Source organism: Lagopus muta, chromosome Z (genome assembly GCF_023343835.1).
Source record: "Lagopus muta isolate bLagMut1 chromosome Z, bLagMut1 primary, whole genome shotgun sequence".
Classification (NCBI taxonomy): domain Eukaryota; kingdom Metazoa; phylum Chordata; class Aves; order Galliformes; family Phasianidae; genus Lagopus; species Lagopus muta.
In genome coordinates this window covers 41,651,792-41,675,937 of record NC_064472.1, presented here as the reverse complement: position 1 = coordinate 41,675,937, position 24,146 = coordinate 41,651,792, and the positions used below count along the sequence as shown (strand labels likewise).

The 24,146-nt window shown below is 37.4% G+C and overlaps 1 protein-coding gene across 7 annotated transcripts in view; it reads right to left on the bottom strand.

Moving 5' to 3' along the window:
- LOC125687230 (aminopeptidase O (putative)) overlaps positions 1-24,146 on the bottom strand; it is a 177,492-nt gene that overhangs the window by 93,034 nt on the left and 60,312 nt on the right. For 6 of the 7 annotated variants that reach the window (XM_048932153.1, XM_048932152.1, XM_048932157.1 and 3 more), the window contains 4 exons: positions 10,838-11,027; positions 8,653-8,762; positions 2,707-2,809; positions 2,481-2,588 (listed from right to left, as the gene is read on the bottom strand). In XM_048932153.1, the coding sequence (XP_048788110.1) occupies positions 2,481-2,588; positions 2,707-2,809; positions 8,653-8,762; positions 10,838-11,027 (511 nt within the window). The remainder of the gene's footprint in view (positions 1-2,480; positions 2,589-2,706; positions 2,810-8,652; positions 8,763-10,837; positions 11,028-24,146) is intronic. The other variant, XM_048932156.1, reaches the window with a different exon arrangement.

Genomic DNA, 24,146 nt, shown 5'->3' with positions numbered 1-24,146 from the left:
TCAAGCAAAGCCATTTAGGAATGTTCAAGACATCCAACTCTTGCTAAAAATATTTACTGTATATAACCAGAGTACTTTCATAGTATAGTACACAGTAAATCAAGATCCACCAAATCAAATATCTTCAAATAAGCACCTGTTTTTGATCTACATTAAGCACATAGCTATGTACATACTCAAATAAAAAGCAGCCCAAGAAAACTAAAATAAAAGCATCACTTACTCTTGCTTTACTAATTAAAAAACATTAAACAGGTTTTTATCCAATTGCTCAAAACAATGGTTTTTCTGTGCAGAAACAGCATATGAGACTAGAGTAAGATAAGCAATAAACTGATGTTTCATAGCAAAGTGCTGGGCAGCATAAGAAATCTCTACGTACAATAACTAGTAGCATAATGTGCTAGAACATCTTGCAGCATTTGAACACTCTGCAGACACAACTCATCTCATGTCAAGAAGGAAAGTGATCTAGTAGCAACTAGAGCCCTTTTTCTCACCAAAATTCCTGCATCTGACTATAATCAGATTAAAACACTAAGCTACTTCAGGCCTTTAGTACTTTCATGATTTCTGTAATTTTCAGAACATCTTAAGTTGTGTAATTCTGGAGCTCACATTTATGATTTTGGACACAATCATAGGGACAAAGCTTGTGTAGTCACTGGTGTTTTCCACTCTATGCTAAATACAACTGCTCAGGGTCTAAGTAACACAGTACAGGAAACAGCTGTAGCAGTGGAAAAATTAACTGCCTCAGCACCCCAAATATTCCTCTACAGGGCAGAATTGCTGCAGTTGAGCAATTAAACTTAAATATTGTGTGACTTGACATAAAAAAGAATCTGCAGGCCACTGAGTTATTTTTAAAGATACAGAGACAGATGGCCCGTTCAGAGTGAGAACCAAAATACCAGGTGCACTGAGCAAAGAATCACTGCCCTGGAAGAAAGAGGAATGCGTTGGACTCCGTTCCCTCAAGAGCAGAGACCACATATTCTGTGTTGCAAGGAGAACACATAGATTTATCTATGATTTATCTATGATATCCATGATATTCACTGTCCTGAATCCTCTTTAAGATTTAAACTGTCACACCACAAAACACAGTCTTCAACAAAGAAACTAATTTCAGAAATTCACTCATGCCCCTCCTCTCTTTTCCTGCTCTTCACTCTCATCACATTGCTCTCCTATTTGTCATGTCATGGCTTTTATTCCAGGACTGTTTTTAACAATGATGACTTCAGTGAACTAGTTCATACACTTCCACAAATAACTATGTTTACAACATTACAGATGCAAAAAGATGCTGTGATTGTTTCATCACTAGTGAAATGTTCCTTAGAACTTTGGGTTTAGAGAGTTATGTCTTTCCTTTTTCAAAGCAATAGACCTGAGAAGACTATTTCTCTTTTAGTGATATAGGTAGAGGTTACAGGACCTTTTCAGAAAGATCTGGGGGAAGTCAATTTCTATCTATAACTGCAGTTGCGTTTTCTACCTAAGAGATGCTACAGTATTCTGTGGTGTGACTTACTCAATCTTTCTGTCTGAAGCCATTCTACTTTTCATGGCATAATTGTATAATATTTACGTCAAGTAGGAAAGAAGCTAAGTCTGTAGTGCAAGTGATTCATATGTGTAGTGGATTTTGGAAGGGCAAATTCTGATTCTTAATTCAGTGCTATTTTTCAAAAGCCAAGCCTTTACCAATCCAAGAAGAAATAATTTTCTATGAGAATATCTGCTCTTGGCTGCCACTGCAACAGTGCATCTTAAAATATCCCTTGTGGTTAATACTTCAGCAACAGAAAGAGGCAAGAAATTGTTTTAGACAGCATGAGAGTATGGAGCATGATAAGAAAACCTTTAAAGGTGATGTGATAAGACTGTAATAAATGTGTGTGCAATGTCATACTGTGACAGTGACACTGACAGTGGGGAGGAGGCAGTTCTCATAAGAAAGACTGAAATGAAAAGAACCAAACAAAGCAACACAATCAGAGGAAGGAATAAAGGAAGAATGTAACACGCATACACCGTTTCTACTTATAGAGTTACATTCCTACTCTGTGTTTCTTCTTTCTCAAGAAAAGAGAGTTATCCAGGAAGATACTGATTACAACTAAAATCCAGAAATTAAAAGAATACAATACAAGAGACAATTATAGGAGAGTAAATGACCTGTATTTGTATTTGAGAACATCAGAGCCTAGAACACGATCTTTCCAAGTATCAAGCTGACAGTCTAAAACAAATTTAATCCATTGCTTACATTATTTGATACATACAAGGAATCAGATTCAAGTATCACAGTGAAAAATGGTATTGCCTCCTAACAGTCATATCACCAATACCGCTAAGCTACAATTGCTGTTCATTTTCCACCACAACCAGAAGTAGTCATTTAGATAGCCAAACAGAAAGTTGATGTCTTTTGTGTTTCAAAATGTGAGTAACAATCCTGAACACTGTACCTGAGAAAGAACAAGCTGTCCGTGGAACTTATGGATGAATTTTCGTAAAGATGCAAGGTATGAAGCCTCTCCTAATGTACTTGCCAGAGACCGCAAAAGGAAATAACCCTGCAAGAAATTAAGCAAAAAACAAATAGGATGCTATGAATACACTGATATCTAGAAGAAAGAAATCTTCGTAATAGTAGTAAACAAATCTCAATAAAAATCAGCTTACAAAACTCACCTTCAAATAATGAACTTGCATGAATACTTTTTCTGCTTTAAGACCATGTTTGACAAAAGATGCTCCAGATTCACTCACTTCTCCCGTACTCTCCTTGTGAGGCCTAAAATGGTAAGAGACTAGTGAAGTCTTGGATAAGTAAGAAATAGCTCATGTATTACATCTTCTCATAGTTGAACCACTGTACATGTCCTAGTAACTTAAAAACTTCAGCTGGGATAGAAAAGAAAGCCATTACCAAGTTAGTGCACTATCTTTACTGACAGGTTGACATTATGTTACATGCCATCCTACAATGCACAGACACATTATGAAGAAACAAAACAGAAAACAGACATTTTAAGCAAAAGGGAAGAGAAGGATACTGCAGTCATTATATTCAACTACAGATTCTCTTCTTACACCTGAGTGCTGGCTTAACAGCTTACACAATTATATTTACAAGAATAAATTCTTTCATTCGCATTTAATACATTGCAGAAAAAAATACTTTTTTGGCTTTCATTTTGGTGTTTGTTGTTGGAAGAAAAATTTCAAAGTTTTAAAAGAGCAAGCCTTACAAACACATGCTGTCAACAGTTTTTGAGCTGGTGTGGCCCAGTTCCATAACAAAATGGGGCAGAGGAACCCACAGATTCACACTCTGGGAGAGTGGGAAGGGGGAAAAAAGAGAAAGAGTAGGGAGATAGACCTAAAGACAAAACAACGGCAATGAGATAAGGGAGGAAACTAATGTACTAAATATAATAGCAGAATCTGAGATAACACAATATAATAAAATATAATTGGAAATTAATTAAAATGGGAGAGAATGTCCAAAACCAAAGGCCTTACTCCACTTCTGAAGGTAACATGGCTGGGAAGCACACACAGAGACAAGCAGTAAAAGGAAAAGGTCATCTCATGACTTCTGAGCAGTTTTATCTTTCCCTCTAAACAGAAAATGGAAACGGAACAGTGAAAGTCCTCTGGGAGATCCAGTTCTTCTTTTCTGAGAACCAGGTACCCAAAACTATCAACAATCCACGGAACTGGGGCCTTAACTCTTTAATCCCCAGTGTACTACATGATGTTATGATGTGGAATATCTATTAAAACCATGACACGCACGTTTGTGTGTGTAGTGGAAATGCTAAGTCATGACCTGAAACAATGATCAAGCACCTGGTAGGAAGGCAGGGCCAACCCAGGGGAGCATACGTGGAACTGACTGGAAGCGATGGAGTCCACTTCTTCTCAGACGTCATTTAAAAGTTGGCAGTGGAGATGAGGGCATCTCTTGCCAGACATACCCGACTGCTTGAGGCTTCCAAGGGTAAGCAGCTCTTTTCCCTCATTTCTGAATCTGTGCCTGCTGTATTTGAGCTCATGTTCATTTGCTGTAGCCAAGGACTTTGCCACCCTGCTATTATCATCTGATTATAGCATTACATGGTTTTCAGACAAATATAGAATAAACTGCCTGATTTTAAAACTTAATACAGAATCTGGTGTGCATGAAGTTTATGGCAGTGAAGTCTGAAGGGTTTCTAGGCTCTTACAAGCACAAACTAAAACTAAAGAGAAGCTATGAAAACATAGCTTTTCCCATTTCAAAAATATCCCACCAAGCAGTGGTCTGAGAAGAGATGCTTGTCTTAACAGCCTATCCTTGTTACTGAACCAACCTCTTTAAATCACCTGGTGGATTTTGAATTGCTAGCCTCAGAAACCAAACATACTTTCCCCAGTTCAAGAGAATAAGAGCAACACAGGCCACAGAGTGCAGACTTCTTCAAACCACATACCCTCCCCTCACTTCTCACAAGTAGTCCCAATAGTCAAACTTCTTTCAGATCCATATCTGCTTTGAGAAAAATATTCTTTTTTTTTTTTTTTTTTGTCTCTGCAGTGCTCTCTTATTACAATTTTGCCAATTTTTTATTACTATAACAAGCCATTTTTTCCTCAAGTGCTAGCTTTATAACCTGAACACATCAAATTCATTATACACATTAAAATCTCTGGAAAAGGTAACTGTTTAAAATAGAAAAAGAAAATGATGTTTAAATTTTATGTTCTTTCTAACACACAGTCCTTTACCATGCAGTATTTATATACGGCAAAGGAGATAAGTGATAGTAAGAAAGGCTTTTTTAAGTATGTCAACTGTAAAAGAAGGACTAGGGAAAATGTGGGTCCCTACTAAATGTGAGCACACAGTGTCCACCCTCAGCAAGTTTGCTGATGATACAAGGTTGGCAGGAAGGCTGACACAGCAGAAGGCTGTGCTGCCATTCAGCACGATCTGGACGGGCTGGAAAGCTGGGCAGAGGGGAACCAGGTGACGTTTAACAACTGCAAGTGTAGACTCTTGCACCTGGGGACAAATAATCGCATGCACCAGTACAGGCTGGGGGACGACCTGCTGGAGAGGAGCTCTGTGCAGAGAGACCTGGAGGGCCTGGTGGACAGCAGGTTGGCCATGAGCCAGCAGTGTGCCCTGGTGGCCAAGAGGGCCAATGGCATCCTGGCGGGCATTACAAAGAGTATGGCCAGCAGGTCGAGGGAGGTGATCCTCCCCCTCTGCACTGCCCTGTTGAGTCCTCACCTGGAGTACTGTGTCCAGAATGGGCTCCCCAGTACAAAAAAGACAGGGATCTCCTGGCAAGAGTCCAGCGGAGGGCCACAAACATGGTGAAGGGCCTGGAGCTCATCTCTTATGAGGAAAGGCTGAGAGACCTTGGTCTGTTCAGCCTTGAGAGAAGAAGACTGAGAGGGGATCTGATCAATGCCTATAAATATCTAAGGTGTGGGAGGCAAAGGTACAAGGCCAGGCTCTTTTCAGTGGTGCGTGGTGACAGAACAAGTGGAAATGATCACCAAGTGAAGCATAGAAAGTTCTGCAGAAATATGTCTAAGAACTTCTTCAGGGTAAATGTGACAGAGCACTGGAACAGACTGCCCAGAGTAATTGTGGAGTCTCCTCTGGAGATGTTTGAGACCCACCCGCATGCCCACCTGTGCAACCTGCCCTAGGGAGCCTGCTTTGGCCAGGGGCCAAATTGATCTCTAGAGATCCCCTCCAACCCCTATAATTCTCTAATTCTGTGATTTTCTAATTTTCTTTCAGGAGAGATCCTCCTTCAATGTTGAAGGATGAATTAAGGACACCTTATTTTATAACTTCCATTCTTCAAGACAGTGTAACCATTGGCAATACCTAGGCAATATCTGCAACAGCGTGTAAATGCTCAGAAAGTTACTGTTTTATGCTGTCAGAACTTCAGTGCACTTGTGTAAAGCAGTGGTTAGTGTATTTACAGCACAGAGACCAAAAGTTTGTTACGCTGACCTACAGAATCTGACATCTAGTCTAGCAGATTAAGCTAGGCACAACAATAAAGGCAAGATGAATCAAGGTATTTAAGCTACTACTTGACAGATTTTTGCTACTGCCACATTTCTGCATGAAGCAAAAGACGCTGCTTTTGTTAGTGAGGATAAAGTAAAAATACCAATCCCTGGGAAATCCGTGGTAATTAAATGGCTTGACGATGATGAAAAGCTACTCAGACACTATGAGAGAATAGTGAAGGGCATATTTCCTCACAGAGTGATATAATAAACTCTTTAAATACCTACAGAGCAGGCACAGATCTATGTTTCAGGAGTGAAATGGGTAAGGTCACTGATATGACTCAAGTGGAACTCAGAAAACCACTCAGATGTCATAACTGCTTTGTCTTCATGAACAATCTCAAGCTGAAGTTCAGTTGTAAGGATCAGGACAGGATACGATCTCAGTACCATTTTTTGTTGTCACTGAATGAAAAAGACATCTCTAGTCTTTATTTTCATACCACGGGGAAGTGGATAACAGAGCAGGCATTGACGCTGGTCAGTAGATGAGTGCCAGGACACTCATATTTTGCTTTTATCCCTTCAGACTTGCTTCAAACTCTGAGAAAATATACAGTTTGGTCTGTAATCATATCATATATGAGTAATACATTTAAATGACATAAATCCCTTCTTTAATATTAAGATTTGTTGGTGCTGCCTTTCAGAGTTCCTGCTTGCTGAAAAGTCTTATCTACTTCTGTCACACCTGGCTTTGTTTTTTGCAGGTAGCATCCAAGAAGTTACTATAACGTAATAAAAAATATCCATAATAAGAAGAAACATAATGCTAATGATTGTATCTGAATATATTCATTTCCTGGAACAAAAGTGAATAGGATCAACTGTCAAACTTCACACAGGTTTTTCCTGCTGTCTCATGAAAACATAGAAAATCATGTAATTGTCCAGGAGAGAACAAAAACACTCGTGAAAAAGGTTATGTTCAGAAAGCGGGCCTGATGATTTCTGTCTTCCTGACATAATTAGCAAGAAGGGACAGTCACCATTTATTTTCAGTATCCTTGCATAAAAACACAAGCCTGAACCAGCACAACCCAATAGGGACTTAAAACTCAGTGCAGATCAAAGACATGAAATTTTCTCTTGAATACCAACACTAGAACACAGACAGACATACTTTCAGGTATATAACCAAATCAGTATATTTGAAAAAAGAGAACATTTTTCAAGTCCACAGTAGAATGACAAAAACATTCATAAAAATAAAAAATTGTAAAAAATATATCTGACTGAGAGTTGTAGAAAGTCCTTAAATGCAACCAAGGGAAACTGGAGCAATCAAAGAGGCAGAAACTGACATAATCCCAAACTGGCATCATAATTGTCTCCAGAAGTGCATAGTAGAGGCATATTTTTCAAACAAGAAATGATTCTCATCCTTTTGTATTAGCACTGAGAATTCTACTACATGCAATGTAGTAAATGCAAGAAGTTTATTTCAGACACTCATGTCTACTACGTAAATGAGTAGAAAATTTAAGTATCAGTTTCAAGATCATAGACTCATAGAATGGCTTAGGTTGGAAAGAATCCTAAAGGTCATGTAATGGAGCCCACTTGCCATGGGCAAGGCTGCCACCCACTATATTATTTTGCCCATGCAACCTGCTCTTGGATACCACGAGGGATGGGGCATCCACAGCTTCTCTAAACTGTGTTCCAGTGCCTCATCATCCCTGTCATAAAGAATTTCTACCTCATAGCTAATATAAATTCTGATCTAAAGACATTACCTCTTGTCCAGTCACTATACACTCTGATAAAGAGTCCCTCTCTAATAAAGAACCCTTGTAATGTACCAGAAGACTACAATGAGGTCTCCTGGAACCTTCTGTTCTTCAGGCTGAACAAGCACAGCTCCCTCAACTTTTTTCATAGGAAAGGTGCTCCAGCCTTTTGATCACTTTTATGGCCTCCTCCAAAAGCTTCACAACTTTCCTCTTTCCTGTGCTGGAGGCCCCTGACCTGGACACAGTAGTTCCATGCAGTAGGGTACAGTCACTTCCTTTGTCCTGCTAGCTACAAGATAAAGAGTTTCAAACTGTAACAGATATTTTGGCCCTTAGAAGAGCAATTTTTAAAATTTACAACACATACACATCTTAGTCATATCATTTTATTCAGATTTGGCAGTTACATGCCATAGTCTGCATGTGCCTGTCTTCAGCCATAGAAAATATATTTGTTGCCCCTTCAAATATGAACTTTGTTCAGGAAATGTTTTCCCCATCCCACACCACCCCAGATATAGGGAAACTCTTGTAAACTGCTTGGAGACATTTTATACCAATCTAAATCCCATTTGGAAAGCTTTCTGTAATAGACTGAAAAGTAATTGCATTATAGAGAAGATGAATAACCTCATCAATTTAAGTTGACTTTTCTTTTTTTCTTTAGAAGGAAATAAGGAAGTGTAGTGGATTTAATCACATGTATATCCTTTGAAAGGAGAAAACAGTAGAAAACAGCAGGGAGAAAGGGAGGGAGGAAGAGAGGGAGAAAAGAATATGAGAAAGCAATATTACACCATCACAGCTTTACCTTAAAACTTGCAGCTCTTCTTCAGAGTTCTGCACCTCATCTCTGAGTCGTCGCCAGCGAAGTAAAGCTTTCAATTCCTGCTGCTCTTTTTCTTCATCACACGAAAGCTGCTTAGTGAAAAAAATTATTAATTGGTGTTTTCCAGCAGACAACAAAATTTTCCAGAGAGTAACTGATGTTTTCTTTTAATACCCAAGCAATGAAAGATACAGTGCAAACACACGTTTAAAAAAAAAAAAAAAAAAAAAAAAAAAAAACAACCCAACAAAACAACAGTTATACTCTCTTGTTTAAGAGTTAATAGCAGAACTAAGAAAAACAGAAGCCTCACAGATCAAACTTGGTGTTTTCCCTTTAGTGACTGGCTATAAGATAACTGAATACACAGTACAGATAGCTCACATACTGGTTGCATCTTTACTTTTCTCAGTCTTGAAAGCAAAGAGCTCTTCCATGTCCTGACTTTATCCCTCTTCCTACTATGCCTGTCATCCTGGTGAAAGTTCCCTTGTAATTTTCCACATTAACATAACATCAGGAGATGCATGCTTATGAAATAAATGTTAGGTTGTCAGCACACACATCAATAACTAATCTATGTTTTTTTGTTATAAGAAAAGATGAGATGGGAGAAAACACCCTGTTTTGTTGCTCATTGCTTTCCAGCAACTACATGGAAAGATGCCAACTACAATGGAAAAGCTTTCAAACAAAAGTGCAGACTTAAAGAGAGCAGCTCACCATAGGGGAGTGATGCCCAAATGCAAGAATGAATTTTAAGACCAGAAGGGAAAAGCAAAGTGTTGGGATAGCCTTCCCCTCTTCCTCATTCCGGAAGCATTTTAAATGTCAAGGAACTCTAATTCATTTACAACTATGAATACTTCTGATACTTAATAAAATGGAGGCTCAGAAGAGCTTGTGATGTCAGATCCCATTCTCACCTTCCCTCCCACAGATGCAGTTCTGAGAATTTTAATGGCAGAATCAGAGCCTAACTGACACAAGCAAAAGAACAGATGATGAACACACAAAATGCTTGAAGTAGGACAAAAATAAGAATTGGATCAGAAAGCCTCTTTACTAGCAGGCATGCAATATATAAGCTTTATCTTTAAGACGGGCAATGATATCTAAGCTTCTGACAAGATGTTAACTCTTAACTATGAAATGTAAGAGAAAAAAAAATGTTAACTGCTAGCACTCTGTTTCATCAGTTTCCATTTTGTTCTGAGGCTAGCTGCCACATACAAAATCAAATCATTTTCATTAAGAACCTGCAATATTCAGCAAGACGTTGCTGATTATTCCACTTTCAGAAGCATGGCACAAATGGAGAGAATGCATAGCAACTGTTTGATAACTGAGTGGTAATATTTCAGTAAATGTTTCCACTCTTATTTGCACTGATCTTTACCTCTGTAAAGATTAGAGTTATTTACAGGTAGAGCAGGAAAGATTCTTTTTTTCCTTTTTTTTTCTTTTTAAATCAAGTTAGCCTACAAATTCCAGTATTATTTTAAAGAACTTAGCCTCATAACACAAAAGGTTTTATGAATACTTAATTCACAACAAAGTTGCTCCAAAAGTAGTGCCTCCTATTTATTTCCATGGAAACTACAGGAGATACAAAAAGCACAATAACACTATTTAATAGAGCAAATTTTTAGCTATAAAATACTACTGTTCAACACAGACACCACGATTAGCTATGTATTTTCACCAGCAATGAACAAAAGCCTGAATGTTATGCTCATAAATATCTGCATCAGCAAGGGTCATCCACTGTCACACAGCTGAAATGACAACCCACCACCTCACTCTGCTCAGATCCACTGTTTGGACTCCAGAAACATTAGGCAGGCATTGATGAATGTCTGTGGGTGTCATTTTTTTCAACATGGAGGAATTCAGTGACACACCCTTGCTTCACATGCATTTCCATGTCAGACACCATTTTGTCAGACCGCCCCTCTGCTGCCATCCATCACACGGCAACAAAATGGAACAAAATACTGTTGGGAACATTCAACTCTACTGCCATAGCACCAACATCCAACTCTAACATCATGGGCAAGAAAATAAAATAGGAGGCATTACTTTCAGGGTAGCACTCCTATACAGCTTTGACTTCCACGATTGAGAACTAGTGCATCATGATTGAGAACTAGTGCATCAAACTTACCTGTTGAGCCCTAGCCCAAAATACATCTTCTAAAAAAGTGGCAAACCCTTCACTTATCCACTCTTCAGTCCAATCACGAGCACCAATGGCCAATCCAAACCAAGAATGAGCAATTTCATGGCACAGACGTGTTCCACAGAGATGGCTCCCTCCAGGCAATACACTCTGTGACAAGAAGATGATGTGTGGGCTGCACAAGGGAAATGAAGGACAAAATACATTATAAGTCTGTTGTAACATCCACTGCATGGCCATAATAATATATAGACTTTATTAGACTTGTCAGCCTGTTATTACATATGCATGCTAGGTCATGACAAACAGTTTATAGTTCAGGCGTTTTTGGGAATCAGGTTGTACTTCATCATTGCTTGGCAGAGAATCAAACTAAAATTCTGCCAAGCACTTGTTTTGTATTCAACCATCAAACAGCTATTACCTGTAAGAAATAACCTAAACCAAACTTCTATATTTTTCAAATTACAAGACTGATTTATTTCAACAGAAGCATTTGTATGTAAGCCAGGATGATAGATGATCAGATGTGAATACAGGCAGCAGTTATTTATCGGTTAGATGATCAAAGCTGGATGTAAAGAAAGAAACATTTTATAAAGAAAACAAATCACTATCTGAACAAGAGCCACAGAAAGTAAAGCGCTGTGCTTCTTACTACCTAAAACAAGCCAAAAAGATGCCATTTGAAAATAAGAGTTGATGATTTACGTAAACACAAAGGAAGGAGAACACCCTTTGCTACAAGAACAAGAGTGAAACAAAGGCTTAGACGCCCACTAAACATCTGCTTTTCACAATAGCAGAAAATAACATAATCTATATCTACTCTATTTTGTACTCAAGTAATAAAAGAAAAAGCTGGAGAAAGAAATACTTGCTATCCATATTTATTCTGCTATGGAAAAAGCTTATACTGAACTGCAAGTTTCTGCAGCTCCCAGTTCATGTTCTGCTGTAAGGCAATTTCTGTTATGCTTACAGATGTTATAAACCACCACCTGCAGACTATTCCTGCACTAACCCTAGGCATCCATAATCTAGATTTCAACTGTTTTCTGTTAGAAAGGAAATGAAGCATAATGGTGATACCTTCAAGGCTACAGATATTTAAGTTTAGCCTTTTGAGCGTGGATGGGCAGCACATGGTCTTAAGACGTTTCCAGGAGTCAGATAATATTTGTCAGCCTTCAGCAGTGCTTCCCCCCACCCACCCTACCCTTTCGCTGGAAATGTTAATACACCCCCAGTTTTCCTGCAACCAGTTCACAGTGTCCAGAACTGAGAACATAAAGCATGATACACACATAAACAAAAAATCGTACCCAATAACAATCTTGTAAAAATGATAATAAAATAATAATAATAATCAAACATCCTCATCCAGCACATTTCAATCATTTGGTATTGTAAAAAATAGTGTAATTAAAGCACCAATAGAGGAATCGAGTCACAGAGAACAAAGATAAAACTGCAGCTCTACAAATCTTTGCAAAAGATTTGCAAAAACTGCAAAAGCAATTCTGATTAAAAGAAGTAGAGGGAGAGGAAAAAGTAAGAGCACAGAAGATGTGGAACGTGATAAGCCTTCAGAAGCACAGAAGCACTACTGAGAATTGCTGCAGCTCTAGGGTATTACTTAGGCCAATTTTAAGTAAATGACCCCTAACTGTGGCATGCGTACAGTGCTACAAAGAAGAAATGGAGAAATGGACCAAGTAAATAACATTCCAGACATACTGCTGGCAGTGTTTTGGCTGTATAGCTAAGTAAAATGCAAGTAACTTCATGCCTTAGAAGAAGGCTCATAGAATGATTTGCATTTTAAGTCTATTGCAGATATATACAATAGTACAGATTCTATTTTCTTCTATTTTCTTCTTTTTTCCAACAAAAATAATGCAAGCACCATAATCAGAAAATCTCCTTTACGAAAGGATCAAAAAGCACTGAAGCAAGAAAAAGGAATGAGTTAAAGGAATAAGAATGCAACTTCCTACAAGGCCTGACAAGGTAAGCCCACCTTTTAAATTAGTCTAGCTGACATCTTTTCAAGTCTGGCCCAAGTTTCTAAAGCAAGCCAGAACAGGTTAGCTGGATGCGGTAAGAAAAATGGGAAACCTCTCCAAGGTTTAACAAAAAAAGAAAAACCTCACCAGTCCTTCCCTGTAACAAATAAAATGTTTCCAATGACTCTTAACAGTAATCTGAACAACTTAAAAGTGAAATCTTTAACAGGAATTTTGCAAAACTATTTCTCCAAGCTTACACTTGATGCAGGTATCACTTGCACGGATGCTGCAGAGCTATTTTTGGTGACTCATGCACAGACAAGAAACACACAGCATAAACTGTAGCCAAATATATGTGCATGAATTGAATAGCTAAGAATATCAAATACGTATTTCTAGTTGGCTTGTTGCACTACTGCACTGCTTCTGAAGGAGAACTCTTTCTATTTAAACATACAGGGATTTGTGGATAGAGTTTCTTAGATACTCTTTGATGTTACAGAGATGAGACAACTATGCCTCTGGAGTAAAAAGTAGTGCCTAAAATCACTATTACAGATGGAAATTATATGATAAAAATTTTCATGTTTTGATAGTACTCCACATATTGTTTATCTTTTCCCATTTAGAAAAAGGAATCAGGTAGTAAATAGGTTAGCAAGTTATTGTATTTCCAGAAAATTCCTTCTTATACATATAAATGAGAGCAACAAAAATACCCCTAAAAATATTTTCATAGAACCACATTAAAACTGAGATATCCATTTCAAGGTTACTGGAATTTGAGTCAGTCAGACAATTAGATGACAGCTCTTTACAAATGCCTTGTGCGAGCTCTTATCAGTTGCCTTCAACTTACATTACTTCAGTGACAGAGAGAATAATAGTAGCACATTGTCTGTGGTATCTACATCATACATCAAATGTTAGTTTATATTTGAGAACACTTGTGTCATTTTAATGCAGACACAAGTACATGCCACATCCAATTACTCACCTCTGTAATCATCAGAATTCTAGAGCATACTACAATTTAGTCCCAAGAGAACTACAGAGATAAACAACCCTTTCTGATCTTCCATGTTCATAGTGTGCCAGAAACTCAAACATACACACAGATGCAGCTGTACAGACAAGAATTTTGTATTTAGAATACTCTGAGCAGTGTGCCAGATCCACTGGAAACTTTATAAAGATGTTTTCCCTGTAAGCATACTGGGAAATCATCAAATGAATGGATGTTACAGATGAATTTTCTAGAGCAGATGACTGACTGCCATAAATCCTGAAGTAATACAGTGTTAGAGCAGGCAACAGGGAAGAAAAGCAACCCTTGTGTGTCTGAAGGAGGATCATATTAGCCAATCTCAGAATACAGTAATTCAACATCCAAACTGCATATTACAGAGAAGAAAACATTAATCACTGACCTGAACGCCTGAGCTGCAGCTGCTCCATGGATTGGCAGGCAATTACTTCAGTTTTGCTTGTTTTACTGTAGTCAATCAGATCAGTCAGAATATGAATAAAAAAGAGTGCCTCTCAGGCAAGACTCTTCATTGCTACTCAGGAGCAAGAAGGAAACCAAGCTACTGAAGTAGTTCTTTTAAAATTAGATCATGAGAACTAACCACATACAGAGTGATACCATCAACTTCCTTGAATCCACAGAATGGTCAATTTAAAAGCAGGATTCACATTTCATATTTCTATCTTCAGGGACTTCAAGTAGAAAAGGCAAAGCTGTACCTACTAATCCAAGATATTTATTTACCTGGCCAAAAAAGCACACATCTAGCAGACAAGAAATACTCCTGGAAGTTTTCATTTTTGCACCAGTCTTGCAAAAAATGGCCCTTTTCTATTTTTTTCCAGCATTCTTCTGGAGCTCACCTCAATTGTCCTCTATAATCCAACCAAAATGTACTATCTTAAAATAGTGGACAGAAAACATCACTTCTCAGAAAAGGGTTACAAGTATTTCCCTAGATATAACTCTTGAGATCAGAACACATAACAAAATGAACAGTTTGTTAATAATGCAAGTAATTTATTTTAAAAATGCTGTCTCATTATCTCTCTCACAGAGCATACTACTATGACAAAATTTTTAACCAAGATTTTACAAAATTCATGAGACAAAATAACTTATCTGTGGTTGATAATGTGCAGTCATATCATAGTAATAAATCCTACCGGCTTCAAGTGTTCTAACTCGGGAAATAACCGAGAAAGATTTTGCATGCAGGTTTCTCCTCTGATGCCTGAGATTCAAGTATTACCAGTGTACTAACCTGAGTACTAACTGCCTACTGTTGCACAAAAAGAAAAAAATATGGAAAATTACAGGGTAAAAAGAATGAATTATAGACTCAAAACTTTCTCAGTGGCCATCAAGATTTCATTCTGATTTGTGTGAAACCTCCTACTGAAAAAAACCATGAAGAAATGGAAATGTCTTATAAAAATCAATTACATTATGCTTCCTAATAAGAAACAATTACAATACTGTAAAAAAGTCTTACAGATTAGAACATTTTGAGGACTGAAGCTTCCTATGCTGTATGAAGTAGTATCAATTTTTCATATTTAATTGATTTATTGGTAAAAGCAAAAACAAGCTCCATTTCCAACACTCACATCTCAAATGCAGTTACTCCTCAAAAAGTACTGACACTGTTAACACAGAAAATAACTTGTGAATTAGTGCAACCAACTTACAAATCCCTTTTTAAGTAATCACAATACAAAATTCCATTGTTTCATGCCTGATGTTTCCAAACAAGAAGTCATATAAGCTATACAATTCAGTTAGCTTTTTTTTCTTTTTCCTTAAAAGATAGATTGGAAGTCAATTTAAATTATTATAGTTAAGCAGTGAAAAAAATTTAAATGATAAAAATATTTCTGCTGCAGACATGTGCTGTATGACAAAAGAGGTTCAGAGGCTGAAGAGAAAATTCTGTGCATGACTGAGAAGCAAGAATACAGTAATCCCACTAGTTTCAATAATGACTTTATATTAACATGCAAATGCAATATTTGTTTTACATTCTGGATTTGTTAAATTCCAGATTTCGTATAAAACTTTTACCATACCCTCTGAGCATTTGTAAAATGGAAAAATGAAAATGGAATATTATTGTCTGTATGTTAAAACAGTTAAGAAAAATAATAGCTTCAAAAGTCCATTAGAACATCTAGAACATTTTCTCACAGAACATCCACAATAGTTAAGGTTCGAAGGGACCTCTGGAGACTATGTAGTCCTACTACCCAGCTAAGTCATGTTCCCTACAACATGCTGCATACTATTGCATCTATGCAGACTTTTAGTACCTCCAGAGGAGGAGACTCCACAAGAATTTGTATTCATTCTCTCTCACTTAGCACTGATTTATAAAATTTGGAACTTAAAATTAACCTTAAACATTTGCTTAAACAAAAATAAAAATTAAAAAGTGATCAGAAAAAAATGAATAGAGATCATAGAGATCATAGAGATTACAGAATTGTAGAATGGCTGGGTTGAAAAGAACCTCAAAGATCATCTAGTTTCAAGGCACCTGCCATGGGCAGTGTTGCCAGCCACTAGACCAGGCTGCCCAAAGCCACATCCAGCCTGGCCTTGAATGCCTCCAGGGATGGGGCATCCACAACCTCCTTGGGCAACCTGTTCCAGTGCGTCACCACCCTCTGGGTGAAAAACTTCCTAATATCTAATTTAAACCTCCCCTGTCTTAGTTTAAAACGATTCCCCATTGTCCTATCACTGTCCATCCTCAGTAACAGCCATTCCCTCTCCTGTTTATAAGCTCCTCTCAAGTACTGGAAGGCCACAACAAGGTTTCCCCAGAGCCTTCTCTTGTCTAAGCTAAACGAGCCCAGTCCCTCAACCTTTTCTCATAGAAGAGGTGCTCCAGCCCTTTGATCATCTTAGTGGCTGTCCTCTGGACCATTATGATTAATAATGTTAAAAGATTGTTTATTTAAAGAAGACTAGGAGAAACAGTTATAGATATAGGCACACATTCTGCTCAAATGCAAAATGGTTTCAAGTGATAATTTTTTGTTTCTTTCTCATACACTGAAGAGAAGCATTTGTTTTATATTATCAATGCAGACAGACTCTTTTCAAACTGCTCTTTATAGTATCACTAAAGTGACTAATATGATGTACCGTCTCAAACAACATTGATGACTTTTGTCATTGATGGATGCAATTTTTCAGTCATGGATGGATTTCATTATTTGTAATTTTCCATCACTGCAATTATTGGAAGGTCTGGATTTCCTTTTATTACATCATGGAGTTTCTGGCAGATATGAAAACAGAGCTGAGAGACAAAGTGTAAATAACCCACTATGATAAACAGCCAGACAGAAGGAGCAAAATGTATCCGCTCCTCCAAGTTAAGGGCCGGTACATTAAAAAATCTCAAAAAAGACTTGAATAAGACAAGATAAAATAATGAAGGTGTCATTTTTTTCTTCATTTAATACACAGAACATAGTATTTATTCATATATACAAGAACAAACAGAGAAGCAAAAACAGGTAAATCATCAAGTAAACAAACAAGGAAATGAGATTCCTTAATCTTTCAAATTTTAAAGACTATTTTTCTCAGCGTAATGCTATTGGCATCACTGTTATAAAAACAGCAAGAAAACAAAATCTGTTTGAAGGCAAATGTGGTTCTTATTAAATCTCTATATCGTGCAGTTAGTATTGCAACGCAAAACAAGATCAAGGAATGTTCTTGATTTTTACAGATTCCTATCACAAGTATTTCACCTGAGGACTTAGAAAACTCAAGATAGATCTCTGAATCATCGAGGAAATCTCTAACATTACAGGGGAAAAGAGATGTACAATTCAGTGATATTTCAATGGAAAATAAATAAAAAGGTAAAGCCCACAGTTGTTGGTTTTTTTATAAAAAAACTTCTTATACCATAAGAAGGGTTATGGTTCCACTTCTACAAAAAGTACAGTTTGTATCTACTGCACTGTTGCTGGCTTGGTCAACTATAGATGGGAGTAAATAGTGAGATGAAGACAGTTATCCAATTTGCATTTGATAGACTTTTTCCAAGTATGTAGTACCACCCACAGTTCTTGCTTTTAAGAATTGGTATGTACAAATCTACTTGCTAAAGTCTTTCATTCTAGTTAAAAGTGGGTGCAAAACCAATATTGCCAAGTGTATTCTGATCTCCAACATTCCTGCTGAAAACATTCCTTTATCCTCTGCACATACAACAAACACTATAACAAATCTGCACTTCCCCATCTTAAAAATGGTTCAGGCAATAGAAATGTAATTAACTAGTCTCACTATCTTTAATTACGTACTTAGATTCCTCACCTATAAGAATCTGATGTAAACGTAAGCTTTAGATTTACTGAATGAAGACCAGTGCTTGTTAGAATGATTAATGTGGGAAGAAAGAGGGGAGGGGAAGGGGAAGGGGAAGGGGAAGGGGAAGGGGAAGGGGAAGGGGAAGGAGAAGGGGAAGGGGAAGGGGAAGGGGAAGGGGAAGGGGAAGGGGAAGGGGAAGGGGAAGGGGAAGGGGAAGGGGAAGGGGAAGGGGAAGGGGAAGGGGAAGGGGAAGGAGAAGGAGAAGGAGAAGGAGAAGGAGAAGGAGAAGGAGAAGGAGAAGGAGAAGGAGAAGGAGAAGGAGAAGGAGAAGGAGAAGGAGAAGGAGAAGGAAGAGGAAGAGGAAGAGGGAAAGGGGAAGGGGAAGGGGAAGGGGAAGGGGAAGGGGAAGGGAAAGGGGAAGGGGAAGGGGAAGGGGAAGGGGAAGGGGAAGGGGAAGGGGAAGGGGAAGGGGAAGGGGAAGGGGAAGGAGAAGGAGAAGGAGAAGGAGAAGGAGAAGGAGAAGGAGAAGGAGAAGGAGAAGGAGAAGGAGAAGGAGAAGGAGAAGGAGAAGGAGAAGGAGAAGGAGAAGGAGAAGGAGAAGGAGAAGGAGAAGGAGAAGGAGAAGGAGAAGGAGAAGGAGAAGGGGAAGGAGAAGGAGAAGGGGAGGAAAAGGAAAAAGGAAAAAGGAAGAGGAAGAGGAAGAGGAAGAGGAAGAGGAAGAGGAAGAGGAAGAGGAAGAGGAAGAGGAAGAGGAAGAGGAAGAGGGAAAGGGGAAAAGGGAAAAGGGAAAAGGGAAAAGGGAAAAGGGAAAAGGAAAAGGAAAAGGAAAAGGAAAAGGAAAAGGAAAAGGAAAAGGAAAAGGAAAAGGAAAAGGAAAAGGAAAAGGAAAAGGAAAAGGAAAAGGAAAAGGAAAAGGAAAAGAAGAGAGAGTAACAGAACAATAAGTAACGGCTTCAAAATTATTTTCTTAGTTTATTTTGTGCAGCAGCTATACAAGCCTTCCTTTTTAGATGTGTCAAATCAATAAGATATCTGTTGTGCTTTTGAACAAAGAACAAAGATGCCTTTATCAATTTTCAAAAGTCTGTGGGACAAACCATTCATGCTGTCAAACCTCTTAAAGTCCTTTCAGCAAATAATGAAATCCAGCACTGACAAATGTCAAAATACTAATTTGTTATATACAGAACAAAAGCAACATTCAGACTCGGTGCCTCATTTCAGCCTTTTTATCAGCCCTTCAATTTGTAAGAACTTAATGGCAGCCCACAAATCACGTAATATTGAAACATAACCATAAATGGCTAAAACTAGAACAATCTACTCAGAATACATACTTAACAGTAAAAAAACAACAAAATCTGTAAACAAAGTCTTTTGGGAACACCAAACACTTTCTAATGTAGTAATTTTCCTCCTTTTTGGAAGTAATTTCCAAATAAAATGTTACATCCAAACACAGATTCTTGTTCACACATGGTTACATAAACTGTGCTGGTAGAAAAATGAGACTAAATTGCATCATATCCAGTGACAGAAGTGCATTAATGTGCATGTAAATTATTTTATCTATGCCAGAACATGCAGCTATTATTCTTGAATCATATAGAAAAAGGACAGTTTAACTGCATGTAAGCGTGCATGTGAATTACTTTCTCCATCATATAAGTCATCCTGCTATTATTACTGAATTGCACAACAAGAGCTGGTTTAGTTTGAAATAGCTATTGTGCCTGAAAACTGTGTTAATGTCTCATCTTAATGAACTTGGAAAAGACCTTAAAGATCATGGAGTCCAACCATGACCCAACCATACTACCCCAACTAACAACTCTCCACTAAATCATGGCCCTGAGCACCACTGTTGCCACTGCTGAAACACACTCCCCACTCCCTCACTGTGTGCACATCCACTGTTTCGTCTCCAGAAACATTCAGCAAGGGTCGATGAATGCCAATGAGTGTCATTTTTTCCCACAGCGATGAATTCATTGACACGCTTTTGCTTCATGTGCACTTTGATGTCAGACGCCATTCTGTCAGACTGCTGCATCTACTGCACAGCAACAACATGCAACAGAATACTGCTGGGAAAGTTCCGTTTCTATTACCACACCGCCAACATCCACCTTTGATGTCATAGGCAAACATAATACCATAGGAGGCACAACTTCCAGAGCAGCTCTTGTATGTATATGGCCATGTAATTTGGGCTTTGCAGAGTCACTGAATAATTATTAAAAATAGAGAGGAACCTTCAAAGTTGTTAAATGGGTATATGATTACATTAATATTTATTTTTACAGTCCAAAAGGATAAAGAGAGGCCATTCCCTGGCACAACAAATAGATTACCATGGGTCAAACGATGACCTTTTTAATTTTTATTTAAATTTTATTCAGCAAGGATTCGAATAACAAAACAGAAGAAAACTAAAATTTCTGTTTATTACTCATGTACTTCTCTGAGAATAATTCCACTGACACACTAAAGGCTCTTCTTGTCAGACCATACCTTCACATTTGCTTGTGGTTATTAGCCATTCCTAAGATCCAAACATCTCCACTAAGTCCAAACAAAATCTGGTTTCCAGTTAAAAACCAGTGTTAGTTGGATGACAAGTAGCTCTTGCTGGGTATTTCCTTGCAGGCTCAGTTGGACCTATATCTTCTCAGATGGTTAAGCTTTTTTTTTTTTTTTTTTTTTTTTTTGTATTTCATACAGTCAACATTAATCAAATGAAGATTTTTTTCAACTTCAAATTGCATTTTACATTCGTATCAGTTTCAAATTATGAACTTGAAGACTTAAGAAAAATGTGCAAATTGTGTGACTTTTCAGGAATTGCAGATAGAAGTTTCCAAAGACTTTAAAGCCAAATCTAGTCACTTTGCTGTAAATTAAGTTAAACTCCATAGTTCTGTAATTACTTTAAATTGTAGTAAAATCTATTGTGAGATACAAGAACACTCACTGAGACTTACCTCAGTTATCAGCCAGTGCATATCTGTCAAGAGTACACAAATGCTTGACTACAATTTAAACTTTGGCAAGGTGTCTTTGTGTCATTTTTGGAGCAGAGAATGATTAAAAAGATACATTCCATATTGAGGTTCCACTCTGGATTCAGACTTTAGGTCTTCCAGACTATCCTCACCAGCTGTTAACAAAGATGCAGGTAGAAATAAGATCTGTCAGCCACCCATGGCCAAAAGTGTGAAGGGACGGCATGGTGTCTTTCTGCCACACTCTGTTCCAAGCCCTGGAGAGAAGAGCTCCTCAGTGACAGAAAAATGTTCCTCTTCTCCAGCTAACTATATCTCCAGCAGGTGAGAGATTAGTTAGCTGAGAATTAACTGCAAACATTACAGTTACGCTGATCTATGCAAATTGGAAAAAGTGAAAGGTACAATAGCAATAAGTAGAGACTGTTGGTTTATACTGGCCATAATGGCAATTGGTTTGAATTTCCATGTATGTGTCCAGTGTGATTTTTTATTTTTTTTAAAGAAGGTGCTCAGACCGTAAATACAACTCTGTCATTTATATACTTTCTGTCAATCATTCATTTTTCAGAGAATTATGTGGAACCAAAACATATATAGACCATAATGCTACGGTTCAGCTTCCATTTTATCCTTTACCTCTTTCTTCCTGTAAAGGCAGATCAGTTTCTTAACAGCTGTAGATCAGGCATCTTCATGCCAGTAAATTGATATATCAGCACAATATTGCTCTGCAAGAGTGACGGATTGAAAACAGCTCTCTCTAGACTACTGTAAGATGCCTTGGTGTCTCAGATTCACTGCAGAGGAAACATGATACACTAAACTTAAATCGTGGGTATAAGAAGGAGGAAATTCATCTGTAAATCTGTCTGTTCTGAGACATAACTTGCATCTACTGCTTTTACTGCTTTATAGATAGATAGATAGATAGATAGATAGATAGATAGATAGATAGATAGATAGATAATGTTTAACACTACAAACACAGCACACAAAATCAAAATCAAAAACAGTGGCAATGTTATGAAATACTCTGCATTACTGTTCTACTGAAGGCACTGAGGAAAAGTTTAAACAGCTCATGATTGTGTTCTAGAGTTATTTGGAGATAACTTGGTTTCCTCTCCAAACTAAAAAGCTCGTCTCTGATATGCTGCTTTTTTTTTTCTTTTTGTCTGAAGCATGTGATGTATGTACCCTCAGCTAGCACAAACTAGTGATTGTACCAGAAACATACTCCTGACAGTGAAAACTGACCTTTTTAGACAAAACAGCTTTGTACACAACAAATGATAAAGAATATGCCAACAAATTCACAGTGTTTCTTTACACTTCACAAAACTACACTGAATTTCAGCTTCACACACTTTAAGCAGAAGACAGTTTTAAAAATAAGCTTAAGGATGCTTGAAATTCTAAAATTATGTAACAGGGAAACAAAAATTTAGAAATATCTGTTCAGCATCATACCATGAATGAGACAGATTATGAAGTAAATATAATTGTTCAATTTCAACATTCAAAACCAGTCTTAGAAGGCAAAATTATTAACCTGCAATCTCACAGCACATAATAAGCCCTTTGTAAAGCAGAGACATAACATATGCAATATTGTGCAAATAGCAAGCAGTTGCACAAACTAGATGCCTGTCACTGCACAACAAAAAGGACTGCCCTTGAAATTGAAAGCCACTCCTTATACAACTACAGATAAAGGAAATCCAAGAGCTATTCAAAAAACAGACATTTCATCAATTTATTTTCCACAAAACAATTGCATTCCCAAATCCCTCAGAGAAAAGGAAAACATGTAGTATCCATTCCTCCTTCTTGAAACCACTCTCAGGAATCTAATCTTCAAAAGGACAGAAAGTGTACATATATTTCTCTACCAATTTAAATGAGCTAACTTTTGATCTTTACCAGAAGACCCCTATTATTCCCAAAGCAAATCCTCACCAGCAACAAACTGGTAATAAGCAGGTGTTTGCAACAAGAAAATTCACATAAGAATATTCAGACTTCTATGTATCACGTATCAGTCTGAGAAAAAAGTATATAGAATGATTCACAACACAATATATGCTTTCACAGGATAATGTATAATAGTTTGACAGTACTCTGAAAAATGCTGTAGTTCGACAGTTCAGCTTTTGAAAAAAAGTCAACACATTACTGCTAAGTAAGCACAATCAGAAGAAATCTGTCAGAAATTCAATCACTAAAATCTAAAACAAGGCAATTAAATTTCTTTATTGTTAATACCACCATCAAAACCTAAATCTTCAAACACTTCTGAAAACGTGAAGGTCTTTAATTTGTATTAGTCTTCTAAAAATTAAACCATGTTGCAAGACCCTGGCTGGAACAAAATTTCAGATCAAATTGTTTTGCAAGGGTAGCAGTTTAACCGTTTAATTAAGAGCCCTAGATAATTTACTTCACTCATGTACACAGGTAAAAGAATCTGCTTGTGCCTTTCAAAGTATATTTTTTCTGTGATGAACGTTTCAAAAAAGACATTTAGATCAAACTATGCTTGTTAGAAGTATTATCTTTTTGATTTTAAATATGTTGTAGCAGACACGAGGGTTACATGATTGTCCTATATCCTGATATATAGGAGTCTACTTTTATTCACTCCCTCATGGAGATGAGCAACACATCAGAGAAATTTTTGGTGTAAAATAAAAAGCTTAAAAAGTCCGCAGAGGTAGAAAAAATGCAAAAGAAAGAAATTTTTCAAATGTTTGGTATAAAATAATTCCAATAAACATTTCTCATTGTATTTGATTTATCAGTGCATTCCCTGTAAAGGGCTCAGAGCAGAGAAAAAAAAAGGCATTACTATCTAATCTGCTGAGATCCTCCCCAAGAAGACTTGTAATATCTCTTCTCCTTTCAATAAC